General features: G+C 31.0%; 6 protein-coding genes across 6 annotated transcripts; 4 read left to right on the top strand and 2 right to left on the bottom strand.

Annotated features, from left to right (window-relative positions):
- The first annotated feature begins 553 nt into the window (after positions 1-553).
- Positions 554-4,049, top strand: LOC124913209. Its single transcript, XM_047453808.1, has 3 exons — positions 554-2,099; positions 2,980-3,325; positions 3,412-4,049. The coding sequence occupies exons 2-3, from the start codon at positions 3,125-3,127 to the stop codon at positions 3,997-3,999; spliced, it is 789 nt and encodes a 262-aa protein (XP_047309764.1). The 5' UTR covers positions 554-2,099; positions 2,980-3,124; the 3' UTR covers positions 4,000-4,049.
- On the top strand, positions 1,058-2,116 carry LOC124912892. Its single transcript, XM_047453528.1, has one exon. The coding sequence runs from the start codon at positions 1,058-1,060 to the stop codon at positions 2,114-2,116; it is 1,059 nt and encodes a 352-aa protein (XP_047309484.1).
- Positions 4,050-4,804: 755 nt separating the features above from the next.
- On the top strand, positions 4,805-6,557 carry LOC124913207 (tyrosyl-DNA phosphodiesterase 2-like). Its single transcript, XM_047453807.1, has 4 exons — positions 4,805-5,282; positions 5,366-5,520; positions 5,599-5,709; positions 5,808-6,557. The coding sequence occupies exons 1-4, from the start codon at positions 4,829-4,831 to the stop codon at positions 6,393-6,395; spliced, it is 1,308 nt and encodes a 435-aa protein (XP_047309763.1). The 5' UTR covers positions 4,805-4,828; the 3' UTR covers positions 6,396-6,557.
- Positions 6,558-6,839: 282 nt separating this feature from the next.
- Positions 6,840-8,207, bottom strand: LOC124912890 (putative pectate lyase 2). The gene is made up of 4 exons (XM_047453527.1): positions 7,623-8,207; positions 7,407-7,510; positions 7,180-7,318; positions 6,840-7,061 (listed from the first exon to the last, which is right to left on the bottom strand). Exons 1-4 carry the CDS (start codon positions 8,205-8,207, stop codon positions 6,840-6,842), a joined length of 1,050 nt encoding a protein of 349 aa, XP_047309483.1.
- A 1,693-nt stretch (positions 8,208-9,900) lies between these two features.
- On the top strand, positions 9,901-13,169 carry LOC124911445 (O-fucosyltransferase 15-like). Its single transcript, XM_047451928.1, has 10 exons — positions 9,901-10,478; positions 10,558-10,647; positions 10,711-10,810; positions 10,910-10,971; positions 11,268-11,356; positions 11,480-11,600; positions 11,693-11,836; positions 11,924-12,252; positions 12,341-12,581; positions 12,667-13,169. Exons 1-10 carry the CDS (start codon positions 10,107-10,109, stop codon positions 12,976-12,978), a joined length of 1,860 nt encoding a protein of 619 aa, XP_047307884.1. The 5' UTR covers positions 9,901-10,106; the 3' UTR covers positions 12,979-13,169.
- A 1,319-nt stretch (positions 13,170-14,488) lies between these two features.
- LOC124911446 (homeobox protein knotted-1-like LET6) lies at positions 14,489-17,272 on the bottom strand. The gene is made up of 4 exons (XM_047451929.1): positions 16,841-17,272; positions 16,364-16,607; positions 14,768-15,024; positions 14,489-14,693 (listed from the first exon to the last, which is right to left on the bottom strand). The coding sequence occupies exons 1-4, from the start codon at positions 17,198-17,200 to the stop codon at positions 14,490-14,492; spliced, it is 1,065 nt and encodes a 354-aa protein (XP_047307885.1). The 5' UTR covers positions 17,201-17,272; the 3' UTR covers position 14,489.
- Between the last annotated feature and the right edge of the window lie 9,479 nt (positions 17,273-26,751).

Raw genomic sequence — 26,751 nt, 5'->3', positions numbered from 1 at the left:
AAGTTAATATATATATAAATATATATATAATACTTATAAGGAAATAATTAAATAGATTTAAAATTAATTTAATTATAAAAATATAATTTTTGAATAATATCAAAATATAATTATATTTTTTTAAAATTAATATATTTTTTATGTATCAAAGGTATAATACCGATACCGAAAATAAGGTATACCGAAATTAAGGTAACGTAAATGTATAAATTTTTTATATACCGAAATTAAGGTATATCGAAACAAGGTATACCGAAATCAAGGTAAAGTAAATGTATGCATTTTTTGCGTACTGAAATTTTATGTAAGGTAAAAGATATGGATAAAATATTAAGGTATACTGTAACGAACCCTTTATAAATTAAGGAATTATTTAAATATAACCAATTATATTATAAAGAATATTAAATAGTTCAGTTATTGTCGTTAATCAAATGAATATTTTTATAATATTTTTATTTATTTTACATATATTTTAAAATAAATTTAGTATTTAACCGTTTAACAAAAATATGAAAATATCAGCGGCAAAACTAAACAAGAGGATAAACCCTACTCCAGTTCAACAATGGCTTCTTGGCCATGAATCAAGTGCACCTTCATCAATCCTGCATCCCAGAAGACAACATGCCTCATCTGCTTATCTTCACCTTCTCCTTCCTCTTCTTCGTCCGCACCGATTGCACCCAAATGGTCCTGCAAATCCTGCACCTGCCTAAACCCTTAAGATTCGCGCGCGATTCCCCGGAGGAAGTCGCCGATCACTCCGTCGATCCAAATGGTTTTCGTGGAACCAAACTCCTGGCCACTCAGGTTATGTTTCAATTCCAATGTATTACTTTTATTCCTGCATTTTGTAATAGTTTATTATAGGTCTAAAGTTAAGCAGCACTTATTCCTACTTTATAAACAGGAGAGGGTATGTGATCCCCTCAAGTTGCCTAAATATATTATTATTCTCTTTGTCAAACCCTAATCTGTCTGGTTCTTCTATCTTCTTCAATTGATTTACATAGTATCAGAACACTTGGGATAAAACTTTCCTGGTGTTGAAATCATGGAGAACACACTGGTAGACGGATCGACAACGAATCAGAAGAAGAAACACAACCTTGATCAATTATCCCTTCAGAGCGCTGACAACCCCAACTCTATCATCTGTTCCACGATTCTAATAGGTAACAACTACTTTGGCTGGTGCAAAGCGATCAAGTTAGCTTTATTGGCAAAAAATAAGTTAGGGTTTTTAGATGGATCGTGTCCAAAGCCAACTGATCCGGTTGACGCTAAACAATGGAAGATCGTAGATGCTATGGTTCGATCTTGGATTTTGAACTCGATCTCTGAAGAACTGAAAGATAATTTCCTAGAAATTTTCATAGGAAACTACACTACACTAAACCTCTGGGTTGAAATCAAAAGGATTTGTGAAGGACAAAGAAGATATGGAATCAAGAAGAAGATGAGCAGCATCAAACAGGGTTCTTTAACTTTAGAAAGGTACTATTCTAAATTTAAAATGTTATTGGAAGAGCTCAGGGGTCTTAAACCCCTAGCCTGTAGTAAGAAAGAACAACCAAGTCTCGATGCTATTGAGGTTGGCCAACAAGTGATTATTGATGATGAAGAAGAGAGGCTGCTGGAGTTCCTTGTAGGTCTAAATGATAGTCATGCGCATGTTATAGATTATATTTTAATTATGGATCCATTTCCTAGCATCGAAAATGCCTTTAAGCTTCTTCTTATAAACGTGGAAGCCAGAAGGGAGGCTACCATTAAACTAGCTCCTACTGCTAGCTTCTCTACAAGCAAAACTGGAGGAGTTGAGTATATATATTCTTTCAAAAATGCAAGATGTGCAGATTGTAACATGATAGGGCATTTTGAAGGGGGGTGCTTTAGTATTACTGGCTACCCGGAATGGTGGAATCAAATGGATCAAAACGAGAAAAATAAATACTTCACAAATGCAGCCATCACACCTCATGATGAAGAAAGCAGGCCTAAACTCTCATTCGCTGATTTCATTTCCAAAACATCCATGAAGAATATGAAAGGCTTAAAGGAACATGGAGGAAGCAGCTCCAACTTTAACTCAGGTGATTTTTCTCATTGATCACAATAGAATATCTCAAAAAAAATGTCTAATAAACAGTTTTAAAAAAATCGGTCTAAATGATTTAAACAAATTAAATACAACTTGAATTATTCTGGAGCTAAAGGGTCAGTTAAACATATTATCAAAATCGGTCAAATAGTAAATTAGGAATCTTATATTACAAAATCGGTTAAAAATTTGTATTTATGATATATTCGGTTCTGTTTTTTCGATTTTGCTTACACCCCTACATAAATCATCTACTTTATTTGGAGTTTTGCAATTCAGATAGTTAAATATCTAAGGGGAATTCCATCTCATGGCAATTTTTATCCATTTACTAACAGCTTCATTCTTGAGGCATTTTCTGATGCAGATTGGACAAAATGTTCTGATATAACAGGTTATTGTGTTAAGCTTGGTAATTAGTAAAGCAAAGTACTTTTGCTCTTTCAGTCTAGCAACAACTGTTTGTGAAGTTAATGGTTGTTATCCTTCTTACTATCTGATCTCGGAGTTTCGATCAAACTAAATCAGTATTCCACATATATCTTCAAAATCACAAGTTGCAGATGTATTCACCAAACCTCTTTAGATCAACAATATGAAAAACTCAAACACAAGCTCAACTTGCAAGATTTTCATCTTGAGGAAGCGTGTAAAAAAATATTTCCGTTGAAATATAGTGACTTATTTGTATTAATTGTCTAAAGTTAAGAACTTATTCCTACTCTATAACTCTCAGATTTTTAAATGGGAGAGGGCCCATAGGATCCTTCATGTTGCCTATATCTATTCTTCTCTCATTTGATTCATTGCTGCTAAATAGCTTGGTTTACTCACATTTTCATTTAAAGAAAAACATATGATTTGGTTTACAGTTAGCAAATATTCAAAATTACCAAGCACTGATTCAAAACCCTTGAAGATTATGAGCTATAATGTCTGGTTTCGAGAAGACTTGGAACTTGAAAATAGGATGAGATCCCTTGGAAGCCTCATTCGTCAACATTCTCCAGATGTCATATGTTTCCAGGTCTTCTTCTAGGGTTTTTTTTATCATCTTTAAGATATATATCTACTCTTATCACTACTGGTGCTTTTGTAAATTTGCAGGAGATTACCCCCAATATATATGAGATTTTTCAGAAGTTCAACTGGTGGAAAGCTTATAGCTGCTCTGTTTCATTTGAAATGGCAATGACAAAACGCTATTTCTGTATGCAGGTGAGATTCAAAAAACAAAACAAAAATGTCATTTTTTTTTGTAATAGCATATGCATGATGTTGTTCTTGTCATAAAATTGTGGCAGATGAGCAAACTGACTCCGAAATCCTACTGCAAATATCCATTTCTTAATTCCAAAATGGGTCGAGAACTTTGCATAGCTGAGCTCGAGATCAAACCTGATTTGTCTTTAATGATTGCCACTTCTCATCTGGAAAGCCCTTGCCCTGGACCACCCAAATGGGATCAAATGTATAGCAATGAAAGAGTTCAACAGGCGAAAGAAGCCATGGAAGACCTTGAAGAATATCCTAATGCCATTTTCTGTGGAGACATGAACTGGGAAGATGAGTTGGATGGTCATTTTCCTTTTCCTAATGATGGATGGTTTGATGCTTGGGAAATGCTAAGGCCAGGTGAAAATGGATGGACTTACGATACTAAATCAAACAAGATGTTGTCGCGTAATAAGACCCTTCAGAAGCGGTTGGATCGTTTTGTATGCTGCATGAAGGATTTTGAAGTTATTGGAATCGAAATGATCGGTTTGGAGGCAATACCCGGTTTGACTTATTTACAGGAGAAGAGAATTAAATGGGAAGTGTATGAATTTGAGCTGCCTGTCTTTCCCAGCGATCATTACGGTTTGATCTTAACAATCAGCTTGAAGTAGCTTTCAGCTTTTATTGCAAAAACTACAATTTGTTGGATTTCCTTGTTGCGGTTATGGTTATGTTGTTGTATAACTATAGTTTTATTGAACTTGTCTTAAATCTGAATTATGTTGTTCTTTTTAATTAAGTTCAATAGTTGTTGTATAATAGCTTAAGTCATTTCATATTATAAAACTCCTAGCTTGAGTAATTTTGTGTATTATAAAACAATAACTAATTTCAAAATTATTTCATATTAAAACACCTACATAGAAAGTAGGATTGACAAAACAACTCGGGTATATGGACCATGTACATATATAGTAAATCTCCATTTTTCATCGTCGGGATTCTGTGTTACAAAATCGTCCAGGTGCCCTTTCATAGGGAGGGGTAAAAATGTATTTTTTTAAATCATTACCCTTTCCTGTGAGAGGGCACATGAACAGTTTCATAACATAGAATTTGGCTGCATTTTTCAATATGTCCATACTCTCGTCCCTCTTTCTTTGTAACTCGTTAATTTAATGTTAATTTCTTGAAGATTGTTGTGTTTTGACATTCATATGTACTTTCGCAAACGTAACCTAATTTTACAAATTCAATCTAAGTATTTAAGTAGTTAATATTGTCATAATACTTAAAATTTATATAAATTTTTTAAATAACAAAGGTAATAATAAGAAACTCCACATAAATGGAATTATTTTTTTCACTATAAAATAGAAAAACTGAAATTTAGTATAGGTTACAATTAAATTAAATTATTTAAAATTTTATAAAAACAAAAATATCAAAATGACCCTTTAGAAAGAAGCGGCAAAACTAACAGAGGATAAACTCTTCAAAATGGCAATGATGATGATGTTACATCGTCTCAAAATCTTTGCTCCTCTTTCCCATAGTGTTTACACCCAACCTTCAAAACCCTATTCCAGATCAACAATGGCTTCTTGGTCCTGCACAAAGTGCACCTTTATCAATCCTTCATCTCAAAAGACAACATGTCTCATCTGCTTATCTCCACCTTCTCCTTCCTCTTCTTCATCCGCACCGATTGCGCCCAAATGGTCTTGCAAATCCTGCACTTTCCTAAACCCTTTTGATATCTCCAACTGTCAAATCTGCGCCACCCGATCCTCACCCTTCTCTCTTTTGTCCACCATCGATGACGATGATTTAGACCCATCTATTGGTTCCGTTTTCTTGCCTTTACGGCCTTGTAAGAGAAAGATTCGCGATTCCCCGGAGAAACTCGCTGATACAAATGGTTTTCGAGGAACCAAAGCCTTGGCTATTGCAGGTTATGGTTCAATTCCAATGGGTTACTGTTATTGTCTTTGTTCTGTTTTTATCTAAAGGAAAAATGTATGATTTGGTTTGCAGTTAACAATGATTCGAAATTACCAAGAAATGATTCAAAACCCTTGAAGATTATGAGCTATAATGTCTGGTTTAGAGAAGATTTGGAACTTGAAAGTAGGATGAGAGCCCTTGGAAGCCTCATTCGTCAACATTCTCCAGATTTCATATGTTTTCAGGTCTTCTTTTAGGGTTCTTATTTATCATCTTTAAGTTATACCCAATCTTTACCAATACTGATACATGTAAATTTGCAGGAGGTTACCCCCAATATATATGAGATTTTTCAGAAGTTCAATTGGTGGAAAGCTTATAGCTGCTCTGTTTCACATGAAATGGCAATGACAAAAGGCTATTTCTGTATGCAGGTGAGATTCAAACCAAAACTAAACAAAAAATGTCATTTTTTTTTGTAATAGAATATGTATATATGATATGTTGTGTTCTTTTCATCAAATGGTGGCAGATGAGCAAACTGACTGCGAAATCCTTCAGCGAAAAGCCATTTTTTAACTCTATAATGGGTCGAGAACTTTGTATAGCCGAGCTTGAGATCAAGCCCGATTTGCCTTTACTGATAGCCACCTCTCATCTTGAAAGCCCTTGCCCTGGACCACCCAAATGGGATCAAATGTATAGCAAGGAAAGAGTTCAACAGGCGAAAGAAGCCATGAACATCCTTAAAGAAAACCCTAATGTCATTTTTTGTGGAGACATGAACTGGGAAGATAAGTTGGATGGTCGATTTCCTTTTCCAAATGATGGGTGGTTTGATGCTTGGGAAATGCTAAGACCAGGAGAAAATGGATGGACTTACGATACGAAAACGAACAAGATGTTGTCGGGTAATAGGACCCTTCAGAGGCGGTTGGATAGGTTTGCATGCTGCCTGAAAGATTTTGAAGTTAGTGGAATCGAAATGATTGGTTTGGAGGCAATACCCGGTTTGACTTATTTAAAGGAGAAGAAACTTAAAGGGGAAGTGCGCCAAATCGAACTGCCTGTCTTGCCTAGCGATCATTACGGTTTGATCTTAACAATCAGCTCGAAGTAGCTTCAAATCTTTCGCAAAAAGTGCATTTCTTTTCAACATTTTGTAAGCAAGCAACTTTTGGTGGAATTTTTGTTGCGGTTATGTTATATAACTGTCATTTTACCAAAAGGAAGAAGGTTCAACTTTGCCCTACATCTAAATTATGAACTCTTTTCTTTCTAATTAAGTTCACTAACTTTTTATATAATAGATTCAATTCTTTTGACTAATATGATTTTAACTTAAATTATAACCTTTTTTCTATAAGATTTTTATCATTTTCTTTGCAACATTAGTGAAAATTGTGAATATCTGAAAATAGTTTTACCTTAACTTAGAGCCATCTCTCCATTGGAGGATGACATGAAAATGGAAAGTCAGATTACAAAACAAAAAAAAAAAGTAACAGAGGGCCAGCATTCGGCCATCTCTGCATTCGACGTCAAAGTATGCGACCCGTAATTGTCATAAACACGATCTCCCAACAACACAGTTAAGAGGGCCTGCATTCGACGTCAAAGTGGGCACAGCGGAACCATCAGCAACTTGAAACGCTTGAGAGCGTGAATAAGTGGGGGCTATGGTTCCATATCCCGATTGAACAAAGTAGGCTCCGCCCATGAATATGTCCCTCGACGATCTCCATTTCCAATTTGTCCATCCTCCATTCGCCTCTCTCTTTGTAACCTATCAATTGGAAGTAAATTAATTGAAATAAAGATCTTCATTTCAATGTTCCACACAAAATTGAGACTTTTTTGTGATTTTGTTCAATCACACAATCGTAAAATGATGAAAGAAATACCTGTTTGGCATTCGGCTTATTAGGAGCCACAAAATAGTTTCCATCGCTGAAGATTGTGGGGTTTGCGCTTCCGCCAATGGCATACATTTGCCATTCGTCGTACCTATTGTTCGCGACGTGGGCGTAACCTAACCTTACCCTATATATATTACAAATTCAATTTGAGAATTGAAGTATGTGAACCTATTTTATATAGTGTTTTCTTTTCATGAGAATTATGTAATTACCTTGGCATTCTTTGGACAAGACCAGCTCCAAAGCGGTTGAAAACAACTGTCACTTTCATAACTTTATCTTCTATGTTGTTGTCATTGTGTCCAAATAACATAACCTATATATACATATAATCATAGCATTTTTTTAACCCATTATTATGAATTTATATGATAAAAAAATGATTGGTCTAGCCGAAAAATAAAAGTTAGGTAAAAGAAAATTGGTACCTTATCATGATGAGAAAAATAGTTGTTTGAAATAGTAACACCGGTAGAAGCATGAATCACATCAATTAAACCATCATAACAACTAGCGAGGAAGCAATGATCAATCCACACATTCGTGGATCCAAAAACCGTTATGGCATCTCCATCGGATCCTAGACGATGACCCACATGAACCGGGCTACTCCTCACGAGGCCAGCCATCCCCGGTTTGCAATTGTGTACACTAATCCCATGTATAATCACATGACTAACATATTGTATCGTGATGCATGGACCATTCGCAATCTCAACCTTAAAACCTCTTCCATCAATGGTCTTGTAGCTATTCATTATGAGCTCATTCTTCAACTTTATAACCATATCCTTACCAAAAATTATCCACAAAGGCTCGGCTTGGATCACTCCATATCTTAACGTTCCTGGTTTAGGATTAATCGGGTCATCAGAAGGGTTTGTGACAACATATGTAGCACCAAATTTCCCCCCTATCGCGCCCTGGCCAAAGCCCACAACACAATCAGCTAAAGATCGACGATTGGTTGCCCAATTGGATTGGACACGCCAACACGAGTCGATTTTGTTCATCGTTGGGGTGGGAACATAATTGTAGGCTTTCGAGTAGGAAACATAACAAGAAGAGACGAGGAGAGAAATGATGAGTGAAAGAGAGGCCATTTGATTGGAGATGGATTGAGTTTGGGAGGTTTAAGGAAGGAATGATAATGTATTTATATATGGAAATGGATATGAATTAGATGAAGAAGGTGGTGGACACGACCAATTCAGATTAGTTTGGTTCAATTAATAACTAAATTCTTTGTATGGAGAAATATATACTTAATTAGACGTGGGTGCACGAGTTAAATTAAGGTTGATCACTTGCTATAACCTACTTATAAGTCTCATGAATCATGATGTCGGTGTTTTCTTGTTCTTGATCAATGTATATTCTTCATGGTTGACAAAATTATGTATAGTTAATTATGAATATATGAGAAAACCCATTGTTTATATTCTTATGTTATTTTTATAATTAATTGACTTCTCTAGTATAATCTATCATGTTGGTCAATTTGTATTTATATTTCATATCTAATATATTTTTGAAAATTGCAGGTTTTAGAAAGAAAAAAAAAAGGATAGAAAGTTAAGTTATTTGGGTTGTTAAGGATAATTTATTAAGATGTTTTTTTATTTAAAGTTTAAAGTTAATAAAAGTAAAGAAGATATTTATAGTATTTTAATTGATGTAGGTAGTGGTTTAGTGGTTAAAACAACTAATATAAATTTGTTTAAAACTTAAAAATACTATAGACATTTAGATCAAACAAGCTCTTAGACTTTATTAGGTATAAAAGGAGAGTTATTTAGTAAAAATAATTAAAATATATAATGATAATTTATTATTATTATTTCTTTATCTCTTAAAACTTTTGCAAGTTTTTTAGTTTATGATAATTTTTTTTATATTTATATTTTTTTTATTATTCTCAAAATGGTTAATCTCGTGAGTGAATGACAAATTTAAGTTGGGTTTAGCTTAGCCTAAAAAAGAATTTATGATAAAATTGTGATATTACTTTCTATTTTTTTTTTAATTTAATTCATTATTTATTTATCTAATTCTACAAATTGACAAAAATTCCCATTTATTATCTGGTTTTATCCATAATTTTCTCTTTAGTTTTTAAGCTCATTAATATTTTTTTCAAGTCTATCTCAACTCTAATTCAAGAATTCGTCCATGAAATCTCATTATGCATATGTTTGACGACACTTTAAACATAGTGTTTATATATTACTTTTGTGTTAAATATTTAAACAACTCTGGTCTATACCATGTTATATCTTGTCTATACCATGTTATATTGACTATTTTAAATAGATATACACTTTATATTTCATGTTACGTTTTGGTCAGTTTTTGGTTTATATTTTGATTATTTCTCTCAAAATTGTTAATAGTGTGTTTTAGTTTATTTAGTAACAAGATGAACAATTATGTTTATTTATTGTTTTTGTTGTTTATATCCTATTACATCATAACAAAATAAAATAATAAAAAGATAAAAATTGGGATAAGATAAATGTATAGAAGATAACAATGATTAAATTGAATTAATTTGAACTAAAATTTGCCTTATTAATAATCTTACAATTGGGATTTGAAACTTGACCCTCTTTTCTCATATATCAAGTGACTACAAAGATTGTACCTTTTTCTGCACAAACTCTAAACACATAAATATGTTTCCTTAACAAGCTAATTAATAATGTTGTTTTGGCTCAAACCTTGAAGAAGAATTTGAAAATGTTGAATACAAGTCACTAATTTCTCATCTCCTTGAACAACCCTTGATCATATATAACCTGCCAAAAGTAAAGCCATGATCTTTCACGTCTATCCGTGGCACTTCCATCGTTGATTTCTCTACCCATTTCATCCAATACACCCTATTATCGTTGCATTAGAAGAACAAACTCATGGTAGAAGAAGGGGATAGATCTGAGATTGGATCCTCTGATCAAGTCAATGGATTCCCAAATTCTTTCCCTTCTCCAAGGCGGCGGAGTTCTTCACGGAATAACTCTCCTCGATCTTTCTCTTTTCTCTCACCCACTTCCTTCGATACTCAATTCCCTTCATCTTCGTGTTTCTTGACGATTCATCGATTTTTTAGAAGGAAAGGTGTTAGAACTTGGTGGAGAAGACGAGCTAAGGCTTTGGTAATCGTATCGGCAGTACTGGCTTGTTTCCTTATGATGAATTGGTTGTTGTTATCTCGAATCCAGGATCCTATTCGTGGTATTGAATTCAGAACCTTAAAAGCTAATTCATCTACATACTCAAATCAGGTAAGCTCATAATACAGATATCTTGTTATTCAAGTTTAATTGAAGAACCTTGCTTTTATAGCTTTAATTGATGTTTCAGGCAAATCCAAAATGGCATGGAAAAGGGAAAAGGCCTCATAAAACTATCTATGCTAGACTTTTGGCTAAGGCTTCTCATGCATTGGCTGAGGTATTCAATTTCAATTCATTTCTTAAAATGGTAAGATTGTAATATATGTTTGAACTAAACTAGGGTCAGAACAAACCCGAGCCGAAAGACCTATGGGTTGAGCCATTTGTTGCTGCGTCGTCATGGAGACCCTGTTCTGATCAACTGAAATGGAAACCTAATGGTGATTCTGATTCCAATTCCAATTTCAATTCCTCATTGTTAATCCCCTGAACAAGGCACACTGACTGTTTTTTTGTTTTACATCTTTGGTTGTGTTTAGAAGGGAAGAATGGTTACATTGTAATAAGTGCTAATGGTGGATTGAACCAACAGAGAGTTGCTGTAAGTCATGTTTATCTTTACATTCATACCTCATTCTTGAAACTAATTTCTTCTCCCAATTTCCACTAGCATTCTGTTATGAACCCTATTTCGGTTTTTTAGAGTTGAATCAAGAAAAGGGGAAGACTTAGTTTTTTGGTTCATTTGGAAACACCCTAAATGTTGATCCAGATATAGATTATAGTTTCTTTACCACATCCAAATCCATATTGAGAAACTAAATTGTTTCCAAATGGGGTGTCATCGCATGATTGGCCCTTCGAAACCTAATTTTTGCATCGCATTCCTGATTACAGGTTTGCAATGCAGTTGCAGTTGCTCGATTGCTTAATGCCACACTTGTAATTCCCAAGTTTCTCTACAGTAGTGTGTGGAGAGATGTAAGGTAATGAATGATACATCTCGATCCTATTTGGAAAAAAGATATTCAACAATTCGATTTGTTTAATGTTTGTTTTATCAATTGTTTTACTTACTATCTGTGTTGAATATGGCAATTATTTGTCAGTCAATTCGACGATATATATCAGGAGAAACATTTTATCGAATACTTGAGCTCTGATATTCGAATAGTAAAGGAACTTCCTCTGGAGCTACAGTCATTGGACTTGGAGGCAATCGGTAGTGTGGTCAGTTATTTGTATATATGATTAACCTTTATCTCGAAAGACACTTTAAATTTCCTATATGCTTCATTGTTATTGTTCAAATTCTATTTCAGGTGACTGATGCAGACATAATCAAGGAAGCAAAACCAAGTTTTTACATCAAACACATTCTTCCCCTCTTGCTTCGAAACAGAGTGATACATTTTGTTGGTTTTGGAAATCGTCTGTCGGCTGATCCATTACCATTTAATTTACAAGTAAGTTTGTATGTCGTTTTGGCAATGATCCAACTAAAGTTTTGATAAAAATTTAAAAAAATGTTAATTTTGTGGGACTTCATCTAGAGACTTCGATGCAGATGTAACTTTCACGCCCTCAAGTTTGTTCCCAAGATACAAGAAACAGGCGCATTGCTTCTACGAAGAATGCGTCAGAACACATTGTTTTCCGGACCATTGGATCGTTATCTTGTGGGTCCATCTGGAGAACCAAAGGAAAAAATAGGAAATGAAGTAGAAAAGATCAGATATCTTGCTTTACACCTTAGGTTTGAAATTGATATGGTGGCTCATTCTTTATGCGAATTTGGTGGGGGTGAAGCAGAAAAACAAGAACTCGAATCATATCGTGAAATTCATTTTCCTGTATTGTCGCAGTTAAAGAAGACGAAAAAGTAAGCTGATTAATTAATATCGATTTGAGCTTCTTCTTTTGTTCAATTTTCTGTATATTGATAGAAAGAATATTTTGATTTAGTGCAGGCTACCATCTTCAGAAGAGCTGAGAGGTGAAGGCTTATGTCCTTTAATGCCCGAGGAAACAGCGTTAATGCTGGCGGGTCTTGGTTTCAATAGAAAGACACGAGTTTTCTTGGCAGGTGCACAAATTTATGGTGGCCATTCTAGGTTGGCCTCTTTGATCACCTTGTATCCCAACTTGGTCACTAAGGAGGGCTTACTTTCTTCATCTGAAATACAACCATTCTTGAATTATTCATCCCAGGTATAAACTCTTCTTTCTGGATCTGGGCATACATGTATGCATGTATTAATATGGTAGAAATGTTATTTTGTTGCACCCGAAACAGTTAGCAGCTCTGGATTTCATAGTGTGCACAGCTTCGGATGCATTTGCGATGACAGATCCTGGAAGTCAGTTGTCATCGTTGGTGTCAGGGTATCGCGTTTACTATGGAGGTGGGAAAATGCCCACTATAAGACCGAACAAAAGGAGGCTGGCTGACATCTTCATCAAGAATAACACTATCGAGTGGAAGGTTTTCCAAGACAGAATCATGAAAGGATTCAGACAAACTAAACGCATCCGAACACGCCCAAAGGGAAGGAGTGTATATAGATATCCTCGATGCAAAGAGTGTATGTGCCATGTAACCAAATAGACAGTATAGTTTCTAGGAATTATGATTATTTGTTGTTTTGTTTCTTATGTAACATCATTGTTATTCTTATTCGTTGTGCTTAGACCGATTCGAAATTTGGTTGTGCTTGATAATAGACATTTTACACTGGAAACATTAACAATTTGACTACATATAAACAGAGTTTTTTTTTTGCTTGGAAACAGAATTGAAAATTAATTTTATTTCAGCATGTTAAATAAGTCCTACATGAAATCTGACCTTTTTATTTTTTTTTTCAAATTGAGCAAGAGAGTTTGTTTAAGACTAAACTGCACAAGCATAATATTAGAGAAAGTAATAAAAAAGAAATAAGATAAAAATTACAAAAACATGAAAAGAAATAATATAAACAAATTATTAGATCTCAACAAACTTTGTAGGTGTATAAAATTATTTAATTAATAATAAACCAAATAATTTTAAAATATCCCTTCTTCAATCAAATAAATTATTTTATCCACATTTTATTTATTTTTTTAAAAATATAATTAATATTTTCACTTAATAACATAGTTTTAAAATACGCGGTAAAATCGACGATTGAAATGATCTGACCGCGAAACGAGTGAATGTATCTTCTCATTTTTTACTTTTTCGAATCGTTTAACATCTAAATTGATAATTTTTTTTGTTCAAAAAGTAATCCATTGCATTTGATTAAATTAATGACATCTTATTTTTATCAATAAGAAATATATTTTATATATTATAATATTTGATTATTAATTACATAAGAAACACAATTTTTATTGATTTGAATATTATTAAGAACTTAAATAAGTATTGATAAATGAGAGTATAAGAATGTGATTAACTATCAATCAACAATATTGTGATAATTTTTTATAATTCACCTTAATCACAAATATTTAAATCTAAAAATTTTAAATATTTTAAATCCGATTCACCCGTGACAGGAACAGTTTTCAAAACCTTTTGTCATAATTCAATTATTCATAACCCAAATCAAATAAGTTAAATAACTTCAAATCATAATAGATTAGGTATTTCTTTCTCATAATGCTCTTGTAAATATATTATTTTGATAGTAAAATAGATGTTACAATTGTAAAAGACTTATGAAACATAAAATCTTGCATATGAAACAACTTCGATCAATATAGACAAAACATTTGCATTAAAAGAAACCATTACAAAGAAAACATCCACCTTAAAACTTATGTCTTAAATAATCTATATATTACACACCCTTGGAATAAAAAAAAATCCCTTACAAACAAAAAACATTCAAAGGTATTAATTTTTTTTAAGTAATATAAATGCATCAACTAAAATTAGCAAAACATGTCTTAGATAAAATATGTCTGGAAACATTATCAATCATTCTGTTACATATACATTACTTACTACATAATAATAATATATAATATGATAACCTGCATCATTTCAACATCACTAATGATGCAATAAAATACATTTCAACTTAAAATCAAGCACAATCACAATAATTAGCTTCAACTACTAGCTATTTAAAGAAGGGAAGGAGAAAGATCCATTGGAAAGGGATTACCAAGAACATTGTCCATATAATAATGAGGGTGACCCGCATCCATCACCACAAACTGCATATCCTCCGATGGCTTCCAGTGTCGTTTCCTCTGGTTAATGAACCAATTGTTTATTTGCTTCTGATCCAGACCCGTCGATTCTGCCAGCGCAAGTTTCTGGGATTCCTGTTTTCAAATCGTGTTTAAAGACTTATCTAAAAGAATTACTGAATTATTTGTAACTCTAGGGTAAGTAGTACCGAAGGGTATGGCCATTTGTAATGACGGCTCCACCAATCGAGCAATTGTTGCCTTGCTTCTTTGGGCAGTTTTCCTTTCTTTCTTTTCTTCATGAATTCTTGTTTAAGACTGCCAAGATAACCGCTGTATTTGCGCAAGAGTTGGCCTTTAAGCTCCCTGTCTTCTGCTTGAGGATCAATCATGCTGTTGTTGTTATTCAGATCGGTCTCTTCTTCTGATGAACCATTTCGCTCCAAACCCTCGCCTCCCATGCAGGCTGCAATGACAACATTATGTTAGTTCATACTTCATTCTTGAATCTTGATCATACATATTTATTTTAACAATTTAAGCTCAAGTTGATTCATTAAATGGTTTGAAACTTATGATTATTATGCAATAAGTTTGAGATTTTTACAAAATTATTGACTCATGAAATGGTTTAATCTTTAGAAAAATAAAACAAATGAGAATTCTCAATGATACTCATAGCTATTAGATTGTTTAAACATGAAATTTTGTTACCATTAATTCCTTGTTTTTTTTTTACTTTTACCTTTGCCTTCTCACCCTAGAGTAACATTTTCTACCCTAATAATTGGTCGGTTCCAATATGACTTGTGAACACTAAAGTCATGATTGATCTTCACTCTACAAAAATTTGAATTAGTGAAATAGGGTTTCATCTTTTCAAACAAAATATTAAAAAATAATGACAATAGAAGTTGAATCTCATTAATGGAGGTAAAAAACCGGCACTATAGAAATTAACTTGAGTTAATACACACATAGACTGTAGCAACTTTACCAATTTGGGGATAGCCATACAAGGGTTTTACAAAGTCTTGATTAAGAAATTGAAAGGTCAGCATACATGTTCAATCAATTGTAATTTCAGATCAATAAAACCTTTTTTTGTGAATAGTAGAAGCAACCTAATTAGGGTTTGCACTCTACGCAAAAAAATAAGTGGATTAATGGAATGTATAAGTACTTTCAAAAAGACAAATTAAGGTAAGTTTAACTTTAAAGAAGATTAGGGTAAGCACCAAAAGGGACACAATCCTGGTGGTGAGATAAGATTGCATAAAGTTCGATGTTTCAGATAAGATTAAAAAAATGAATTCAAATCAACATGAATTCAAGAATTAAAAAGAAAAATGAAGAGAAAATACAAAGAAAAGAAAAGTTTTTAATTTAAAATAAAAGAAACACAATATTCAAGAAAAGAATGAAGATCATAGTAGGCAGCAAGATATTAAAGACCTAGTCTACCTACTCTCTTCTATAGCTAGAAGAAATAACATGAAAAGCTTACAAAATAGTTTTACAAGAGATTCGACATCCTATCAGATAGATAGATAGATGCACACAAAATAAGAACATGTAGTCAACTAAAGGACCATTGCAAGATTATTGAACATTTGTATATTATTGAATAAACAACACACCCCAAATTAATTATTATTATAATTATGTACTTAACTAGCACAATAATCTCATGCACAATAGCTAGGTTTTATATTATTAAGAAATGATCAACAACTTTTAACCTAGGAAACTATCATTAAACATGTGGATAGAGAGAGAAAGAGATATTAGGGCTTTGAATTTACCAGAGTCTGAAGGGGTAACTGTTAGGGCTTTGAATTGACACTCCATTCTTGAGAGAAACACCATAGCTTCCTTAAAGGGTTTCGATAGTTCTTGCTCGTACTTTGTCAGCATCTCACAATAAGCCTCCATGAACTGATCCAGCGCCGGATCTTCCCCGATGCAGCTAGACCCAGATCGGACCATCCCTCCGGCAGAACCACATGCTTCCTCTAGCCTTGCCACCACTTCCGGTGGTGCTCCGATCTGTTTATGTATATGAAAACCCAAAAATAAAATTCAGTCAGCTGTCATTGTCATAAATTCTTTTTTTTCCTAGATAAGGGTTTTGAAGCTCTTCAATGTAATACGAGGTTGGGAAAATTATTTCCATGAGTAGGAAGAAAACGTTAAAGACCATCGCTTTCATATAACCCTTTTCTTTCATTTAAAACAACATGACAAAGAAATCAAGTTAAGAGTCTTGAATTTTTCGTTACCTTTTGGCAATTGGCATAGGCAGACAAGAGACGTTGGTAGTGAGGATGAGACATGATCTTAGCCTTAACGTTGTCAGAATTAGGGTTGTTTGTGTCTTCCATGAGATAACAGGGTGAAGGGTTTGAAGGAAGGAGAAGAGGTAGAGGAAGAAAAAGAGAGTTGGGATTAGTAGAAGTATTAGTGGCAGTGTTATTAATATTATTATTAGTATTAGGTGAAGGAGGAAGAAGAGGATGAGAATTAGGAGGCATCATCATCATCATTGGACATGGACATGGCCCGGCCCCTCCTCTTACTCCATCACTCATATTATTGTTGTCTCCATAACCGCCTGATCCACCACCACAACCATTGTCCATTCTTTTTCTTTATCTCTCTCTCTCTCTCTTCAAAACCCTAATTCTTTTTATTCTTTTTTTCCCTTGAAGAAGAAGAAGGAGAGAAGGGTGTGTGTAATAATAGAGGAAAGATGCAGTGCAGAGAGGTCTCCCGAGATTTATGCTACTTTTTTTTCAGACCTCCTTTTACAGAAAATCCTAAACACTTGTTGGGGAGGGAGGGAGGGAGTAGTCAGTGGTTTTTTTTATGAATACAAATCAAATGGATCTCGAAATTTTTTGTCTATCAAACACACCCATAAAACTTTACAGTATCAAATGGGGTGTGATGAATCAAAAAGACTAGCCAGCCCTAGGCAAGCTATTTAGTTCTATTTGTGATGGATGAGAGGAGATCTGTGTGAAAGACTTTTGTCACTGGATTTCCTTTGGAAAATGGGTGTATTTAGTTTTCTTTCTTTCTGGTGATGATGATTTAAGGGGAATTAAACACACATCAGCACGCGAGAGTTTTGTTTTTACTAGTCTTGTTTATGGGTTGTGGAAGAAAGCTTTTACCTTCCCGATGACCTCTCTCTCCTCTCTCTCTCTCCTCTCTCTCTCTCACACAAACAAACAGGCAATTTGTAACACTGGCACTGATGCTCTGCTATAACAGGCAATTTCTACTTTCTTTTTAGAGAGAGAAAAATAAAAAAACGATTATATCGAGGAGGGAAAGGATGGATTGGAGCGAAGTAAGGAAGAAGGTAAAGGAAAGGTTTTCTCTTCGGGCCACGGAATCCCGTCTTGTACCCCTCCACTCGCCTTTCCACTGTTTCTCCACTCTTTTCTTATCATGTTTTGGAAAAAACTAAATTAGGTCATAAATAAATAATTAAATTTTGTATTATTAAAATTATTTTCATATTTTAATTCATAATCTAAATAAGATCTTTAGTTGGTATTTGCTGTGAAAAAATAAAAATAAAAATAAAAAATAGATTCTTCTTGTTTTTCCATTTGGAGGTGTAACTAGAGAAAAGTGAGAGAATTCACAGTTCCTAAATTTTTGAGAATGTTTTTACAGTGAAAGAGAAATTTCGCACGACCATCTTTGCTTTCATCATTTTTTAAATGTTTTCAACAATTTTTGATATAATCATATCTCTCTTATTTAGTTGTTTTTAAATGTTTGTTCTGAATTATTTCTTTTTATGTATTCAATAGTGTTTTACTTCTAGTAGTAGGCAATGGGCGTTTATTAGTTTCTTGTAATAAAGTTTTAGCTCTAACTTTATTTATGAAATTCTGAGATATTTATTTATTTATTGAGTTATGAATGAAAAGTGTTGTGTTTAAAATATGGAAGTTATTAATTTAGAATATTGTGGGATGAAAAAAATATTTTGAAATATTTTGTATATTTAAAATTTATAAAATTAATGTAAACTATTTTTATATTTTAATTTATATTATGTATATATATATATTTAAAATTAAACTTTTTAAATAAATTTTGATTTTTTATTCAACATCAATTAAAATATATATTTTTTAAATAAATATTTTTTTCATTAAATATATACATTTGAATTCTAAAGATTTTTTTTATAAATAGATATAAAAAAATTAAGCTATTGTTAATATAGAGGTTATTTAAATAACTTAGTTATTTAAAAAATAATTTTGAATGGTAGGGATGTAAAGGAAACAAAGTTACTTGTTTAAAAAGCTCTTTTAAACTCGTTTAAAAAACTCGAAAATTTAAACGAGTCGAGTTTTAGCTTTTAGACATTCGACTCGTTTGCTTGCGAACATGTTTGTTTAAAGCCACGTTTATGGGTTTGCGAATATGTTCGTTTATAAATTCGTTTAAAGACTCTTTTAGAAACTAGTTTAAATGTAATTTTTAAAATATTGTATTAAATTTATAATTTTTTTATGAGATTCTTGAATCACTATCTACATTATTACACTATTATATAATGTTATAAACGAGTTGAACGCGAAAAGCTCGCGAGCTCGACTATAAAATGTTTGAGCTTGGCTCGAGCGATTAGTCATTACTTGATCACTTTTACTCACTTTCTATACGATAAATTCGTTTATGGAATATATGCTAAATGAGTCTCAAAAGCTCGGCTCGAGGTCGCATAATATTAAACCAGCGGAATCTGAGCTTGATAATATTCGGCTCGGTTCGTTTACATTCCTAATTTGTGGTGATTTTGAGGGAGTGTACAAATTTTTCAATAAAAAAAATTTAAAAAGTATTAATATATAATAATAATAATAATAATAATAATAAATAATAATTTAAAATAAAAAATAATTTAAATATTTTATGAATATATTAAATAGTAATAGAGTAGATATATTGAAATATATATATATATATATATATTTTAAGACGTGAGTTATTAAATAATCTAAACAACCTATGAAAGCTAGTAACCCAATGGATTTAAATAACCCCAATTCGTAAGGGTTTTGTCATTTGGGAATAATTGTCAGACGAGACATGTTGATGTTCTGTGTGTCTAGTACGTAGAGTAGAGTTTGATTGATCTTTGAAATTTTAGGTTTTTTTTAAAAATATTTTGATTGATTGATCAAAATTATTTTAAATTAATTTATCCTGGGCCTTGTTTTTGTTCAGCATTAGTTTTAAAAAATAAATTCATAAAAAATCAAACATTACTTCATTTCTCTTCTCATTTATCAAATTATTTAAATCATTAATTAAAATATTAAAATATCTTATATTTTAAATTATTATTTTTTATTTTATTTATATATATTAATATCTTTTAAACTTTTTAACCAAAAATAATTATCACCTCTTTAAAATCATCGGCCATCATTATTTTTTTCTCTTTCAAAGTTTTTATAAAAATTCCTTAGAGGTCGTTTGATGAAAGGTTTTTGGGATAAAACTCAATTTTTATCCCAAAACTCAAACATTTTATCAACTATCAAATCAAATAATTTTATCATTTAAATACACTATCCTTCTAATTTTATTCTCTTTCTCTAAACTATCACTCTCACTTACACCATATCCTCTAAAGTCAAAAGATAAATTAGTTTTCAAATTTTAAAAACTAATTTTTTCTTAATTTTTAATAAACAATAAATTTTAGAATAGAAACCAGAGAAAACCCAAAAAAAACTCTTTCCTCAAACAAGCCTTTGAGAAAGAAAAAAATAATAATAATTTTGGTCAATAAAAAAAAAAACTAGATTTTTAAAAAATTTCATCTCAATAAAAAAAAAAACTAGATTTTTAAAAAATTTCATCTCTTTCATGAGAAGCTCGTAGTCCGGTCATATGACGCTGACATGCAAAGATTGTTTAGGCCTCTCATCTCAATAGGATCTTTTCACCTTTTCAGAAAATTTCTCCTTAATAGATTCATCTACACCATCTCCATTATTAATTTCAATTATAACCCATCAACATTTTCAGGTTATCTTTGACCGACCCCAGCTCTCTGGGTTGGACAAAGTGATTCATGGTGGTCGTCATGAGATTCCTCATGGGATAACGGGTCAACATATAAACATCATTAATATCATAAATCACATGTGAAGCATATATATATATATGCATGTTGTTGCAAATTTATGTACAAGTTGTTAAAATCATGAGCAATTAATTAGATCTTATAACGGTTGTTACCAACAAACAAAAACAATAAGAATGTTGGTAAGTGGGGGAAGGAGGAGTTAGGATGAATGGCGCGTGAAGGGAGGGAGGGAAGGTGTGTCAGCTTGAAGGAAGGGGGGTGGGCCAAAGTCTGAAATGGAGTTAAAGACAATTAAGCAGCTCAATTGTCTGTATTTACTTTGGAAGAAGAGGGTATATATTCGATGGTCAGTTTCTAGGAATCTCCATCTCACTCCTACTGTTGGACTTCAGTGTGAACCTTAAGGCCTCCATTCAACCACACATTGGTAACATGTCTAGGGCATGTCTTTCTACATCTTCTTCCTTTGCTTATTTGGATTTTGTAGTAAATGTTGGATGAGGATCGAAGTAGATTATTTATAATTTATTATTAGTTCTTTAATTTGTTGAATTATTGTAATTTTTTTATTTTAAAAACATCGTTATGTTATTTAATTAAAAACTTAAAACACATACTCGATTTTAGAGATTAAGGCAAAACAGACATTTACCTTAATTTAGATGAAAAATAGACAACAACTAGGAAATAACAAATACAACGGATTAAAAACAAATTGAGTGACTTCTTCGTAGAGGATGCATCATCTTTGACATAACAATCAATTTCTTTCGCAAGTAGATATTCTCCTCCACGTTCGAATGAGTGCATTTTCATAGAAAATTATGTCTTTCCAAACATGTTCAAACCTTACTTCGAACTCTAAAAAAAACTCTAACGTTCCGCTCCATCCAAATATGGTAAATAATAGCGACAAAAACACTTAAAGACGTTTGAAGTGAATACATTATCCTTGGCCTTGATGAGAGCAACATCTTTAATATCAATCAATTCTCTTGGAAAATTAAGAAGACACATAGATGTGAAAAACTTATTCAAAAATAAATCAACAAATATGATAAATAATAGCGACAAAAACACTTAAAGACGTTTGAAGTGAATACATTATCCTTGGCCTTGATGAGAGCAACATCTTTAATATCAATCAATTCTCTTGGAAAATTAAGAAGACTCGTAGATGTAAAAACTTATCCCAAAATAAATCAGCAAATGGGCAACCCCAAGAATGTGATTTATGGTTTCCGTACACACATAAAAAGACAAATTGAATCTTGAATGTTCATGTCCTCTTAATTCGATCTCGCGTATTAAGTCATTCACGAAACGTCAACCACAAGATGAATTGATGTCTATGAATAACTTTTAAAAATCAAACCAAATAAAACTTATGTACCGATTCCCCTCTAGCACGAACAACATCTAATGCTAAACTCAAGGAAAACCTGCCTTTGTTTTCAACATTCCAAACCTGAGAATCCTCACTATCACTAAAATGATAAAAAGATATAAAATCAAAGTATATTATTCAGAAGATCATTTCATTTCCCGTTTTTATTTGACAAATAGTAGCAAATTGACACTCCCTCCTGATCTGAGTAAGGCCTTGTTCGGTATAGGTTTTTAAAAAAGTCTCATACAAATCAAATATCATTTCACTATCATCTTATATCATATCACTCAATTCATTACAAAAAATATTAAAATACCATATATTTTAAATTATTAATTTTATTTTATTTATATATATCAATATCATTTAAGTATTTTTACAAAAAATAATCATTACCTCTTCAAAATCACCACTCATCATTCAATTTTTTTTCTCTCTTGATTTTTTTAAAAACCCATTGTCGAAGCAAAATCACTATTAAGCATAATCGGTTGTTCCTCGAACTAAGGGTCATGCCAAAACATATTTCTCATATCATTTCTAATATAAATCTTGAGTTTTAAAATCTTTTTTTAGAGACCAACAATTATTTTTTATTTTACACATTCAAATATGATAATTCGATAGTTTAGTGTGATTGAGAGTGAATTTATAAAAATTAGGTAAAATCTCAACAAAATTCAAAATTTTCACATCATACTAACTAAGAGATTTTGAGAAATGTTTTTTTTATAAAATAACTTAAAAATGTTAAAAATATTTTAGTTAATTAAATTTGTGTTATTTGATTTATAATAAAATAGATGAATGATGTTTGATTTACTTTCTTTTCCTTTTTAAATAATTTTATAAAAGAATCTCAATTGAGAGCTTAATTTAAGGTTTCTAATTTGATATGTAGTTTTTATTTTTATTTTGCATTATTTGAATTGGGGTTATTAAGTTATTTAAACATTTTGTTAGATTGAGATTATAAAAAAATTGAGTTATTTGATAATAAAAAAAGTTACTTATATATATAGTAAAAAATTATAAAATGTTTGAGTATATTAGTTAATAAATTGATTTATTTTATTTATTTGTACTAAAAAGGCTAAAAATTGATTAAAAATTATCTAATAAAGTTATTAACCAAGACTTTGATAATTCTATCTTCATTAACAATGTAATAGTAAAAATAGTTGGAAATAAAATGCTAATTTGTTTATTGATATTTATTCCATAGTGATTTTTTAAAAAAAATATTATTCTTCTTATGAAATATAAATAAAGTAATGATATATATATATATCATTTTTGTAAAAAGGATAAGAAAGAGAAAATAAATCTTGAAAAAAATATAAAGGAAAGAAAAATAATTTCTATATTTTGCCAGATGAGGTAGGTGTTATACAAATGTGCTGTAAAAGTGTAAAAGGGTGCTGTATATATCATTACTTTTATATATATCATCTAAAATTTGAATGTTTCCTCTTGATTTTTCAAAGAAATGATATATACAACACTTACAGCACCTCTGATTTGACAAGAAAGATAAAAATTAAAAAGATGTTGTATAAGGGTGTTATATATATCATTTCTCTTTTTCAAATAATATATATATATTAATAATAAAATAATTGTGTTAGTGGGTTAAGTTGGATAGAAACTGATTTTATTAATGGAAATTGTAGTAATATGTTTTCTTTGCAAATGTTTGAATTCATTATTGATTTTAAATATTGTAGGAAGGGAAAGGCTATCTGATTAGTTATTTAGGCTTCGTTCGGATTAGGGTTTTTCAAAAAATATAGAGAGCGAAAAATGTAATGATTGGTGATGATTTTGAGGAAGTGATGAATATTTTTGATAAAAAGACTTAAAAGGTATTAATATATATGAATAAAATAAAAAATAATAATTTAAAATAGAGGGTATTTTAGTATTTTGGTTAATGAAATGAGTGATGTAATTGTTGAGAAGTAATTGATTGGAAAATTGTTTTGGGATAGGTTTTTAAAAAACCCAAAGAGAACAAGGCCTTGGGGTTAGTTTGATTAAGCTTATTTATTCAACTTATTATCAGGTATGTTTGATATTATCTCAGCTTATTTAATCGTTAAGTTTATGTATGTTTGATACAGCTTATATGTCCAACTTATTTATTTTTTATATTTATAATATATTATTTAATAATTAATATTATATATAGATATAATGTTATATATATTTATTAATTTAATTTTAAATAATAATAAATTATTTAAATTAAAAAATAATATATATTTAAAAATAAATTATATTAATATATTAATTTTTATAAAATTTTGTTAATATATAATTTTAATTATTAATAAATGACTTAAATTAAAAAATAATATATTTTAAAATAAATGATCATATGAATATATTAATTTTTTATAAATATATCATTTTAAATATATTTAATATAAATATGATATAAAAAATATATAAATATATATAAAAGTATTTAATAATATTTAATAATATATCATTTTTATATTTTCACTTTTTTGTGATCCAATCTCAATTTATTTTTGTGCTCTCTCACATTATTAGTATTATTATTTATTTTTGAATTCATCTAAATTCTAAATTATTGTAATCGGTCTTTACTATTTTAGATATTTAATTAAGACAAGTTTGATTTCTAAAACTATAATTATAAATAAAAAATATTTAAGTGTATTTATATTTCATATTTTACTTAATTATTTTATTTATTAAGATACTTTATATATTATAAATAATAAATAAAAATATATTTAAATGTATGTTTTTTATTATAATAATTTTATATAAAAATATTATAAATATATAGAATATATGATAGAATGAATAAAATGATTAGATAAATATTAAATAAATGAGAAAAATGAATAAAATGATTAGAAATAAATGAAATAAATAAGAGAGAATGAATTAAAAAATATTTAAAAATAACTAGAGAGAAAAATAATGAGATTATAATCTTAAAGCTAAGGAGAGAGGTAGAGAGAAAATTGAGTTTAAACGCAAAAGTGTGTTTGATTGTAATTTTTTGCTTGAGCTTATAACGCAAAGTTTAGTGTATCAACTTATTACGCAAAGTTTACTAGGGATGGCAATGAGGCGGTTCGGGGCGGGGAATGCAATTACCATCCCTGCCCCGTTTTAATTTCGGGGATATTTTTAATACCAATCCTGCCCCGTTCGATTTTTTTCGATTTCGGGGAATCCCGCGGGACACCGTTAATAATTTTTATTTTAAAAAATAAAAAAATATTATACAATCAAATTATATAAACCAATTTTTTAATATAATATATATTATAATATATTAAAATTTTATATTATTATAAAGAAATAATTTTAATACTCTTATAAAATATAGTAAATAAATAAATATATTGGTGATTTAATATATTTAATAATGTTTATGATATTCGGGGCAGAATCGGGGTGAAATCGGGGCGGGACGGTGCGGGGGACACAAATACCATCCCGCCCATCTTCGTTCGGTTTTGGGGAAAAACCGTCCTAAACGGGGCAATTCAGTTCGGTTTTTGCGGGACGGTTTCAAATTGTCATCCTTAAAGTTTACTGTATCAACTTATTACGCAAATGTCTATATAAGGCTTATAGACGCAAATCAAACGAGCCCTTAATTAATTGGTGACATTGATAATGGTGAGAAAATAATTAGTAAAAAAAGTAGTAGGGGAATAAAAAAGTAATATTTATGGGGAGGGGAAAAGAAGCAAAGAGGAGGTTTCTGTAGAGTGTACGTAAGTACTGATTGCTGGGCTGGACTCGACTGGAGGAAGGGTTAGGTTTTCAAGAGGAGGGACATTAAGAACTTATAGCTAGCACCTCAGTAACCTAATAAATCATTATTTTATTTTTACCTTTTCTTTTTTTATTAGGAGGGTTAGGTTTCTCCTCCACTACACTACTACGATTTTCTAGAGAGAGAGGACAGAAGAATTAACATCCTCAACTTTAGTATACTATTTAAAATGTTCAATCAACTCTATTAACGTCAACTTTGTGATTTTATCAATATGGTTTGTATAAATATTCTTTGTTACATAATTTGTAATCATCAAATCACTGGTTATAATTTATATAAAAGGATATATGATTAACTAAACAAATTAAAATTGAATAAGTTGAGCCACCTCTCATTTCTCGTTTGTTATTGTTATGAAAATTCTATAAAGATTATAGTTTTTACAGAAAACTCGGACTCTGAGTCAAGAAGATATCATTTTTCTATATCACATTTATTTTTTGGTGATAACACGCTCTGCATGGTTAATGCTACCTATATTAATTTTAAACACATTCGGGACATTTTATGAATATTCAGTCATATATATTTTTCTCATATCCTGTTTCGAATAAAAGAATGATGATGTTGACAAATGTGTTAGGGTTTAGAACTGGTGATCCTTCATCAACATACATTAGTATGTCATTGGATGCTAAATTATAATCTAGTTTTTTTTGGACCCGATTATCTCACTAAAATGGAATGTAATTGTCTAGATGGAAAGTAAAGTAATCTCAAAAGAGGTCGGTTAATCCTCATTAAGAGTGTGTTGACATATATATATCCCCACATATATGATATCTATATTCTTTCCAAGGGTGTGGCGGTGAAAATAAGTAGAATAATGTGTAAATTT

Source organism: Impatiens glandulifera, chromosome 8 (genome assembly GCF_907164915.1).
Source record: "Impatiens glandulifera chromosome 8, dImpGla2.1, whole genome shotgun sequence".
NCBI classification, from domain to species: domain Eukaryota; kingdom Viridiplantae; phylum Streptophyta; class Magnoliopsida; order Ericales; family Balsaminaceae; genus Impatiens; species Impatiens glandulifera.
The sequence above is the reverse complement of the archived record's forward strand: the minus strand, read 5'-3'. Positions and strand labels throughout refer to the sequence as shown.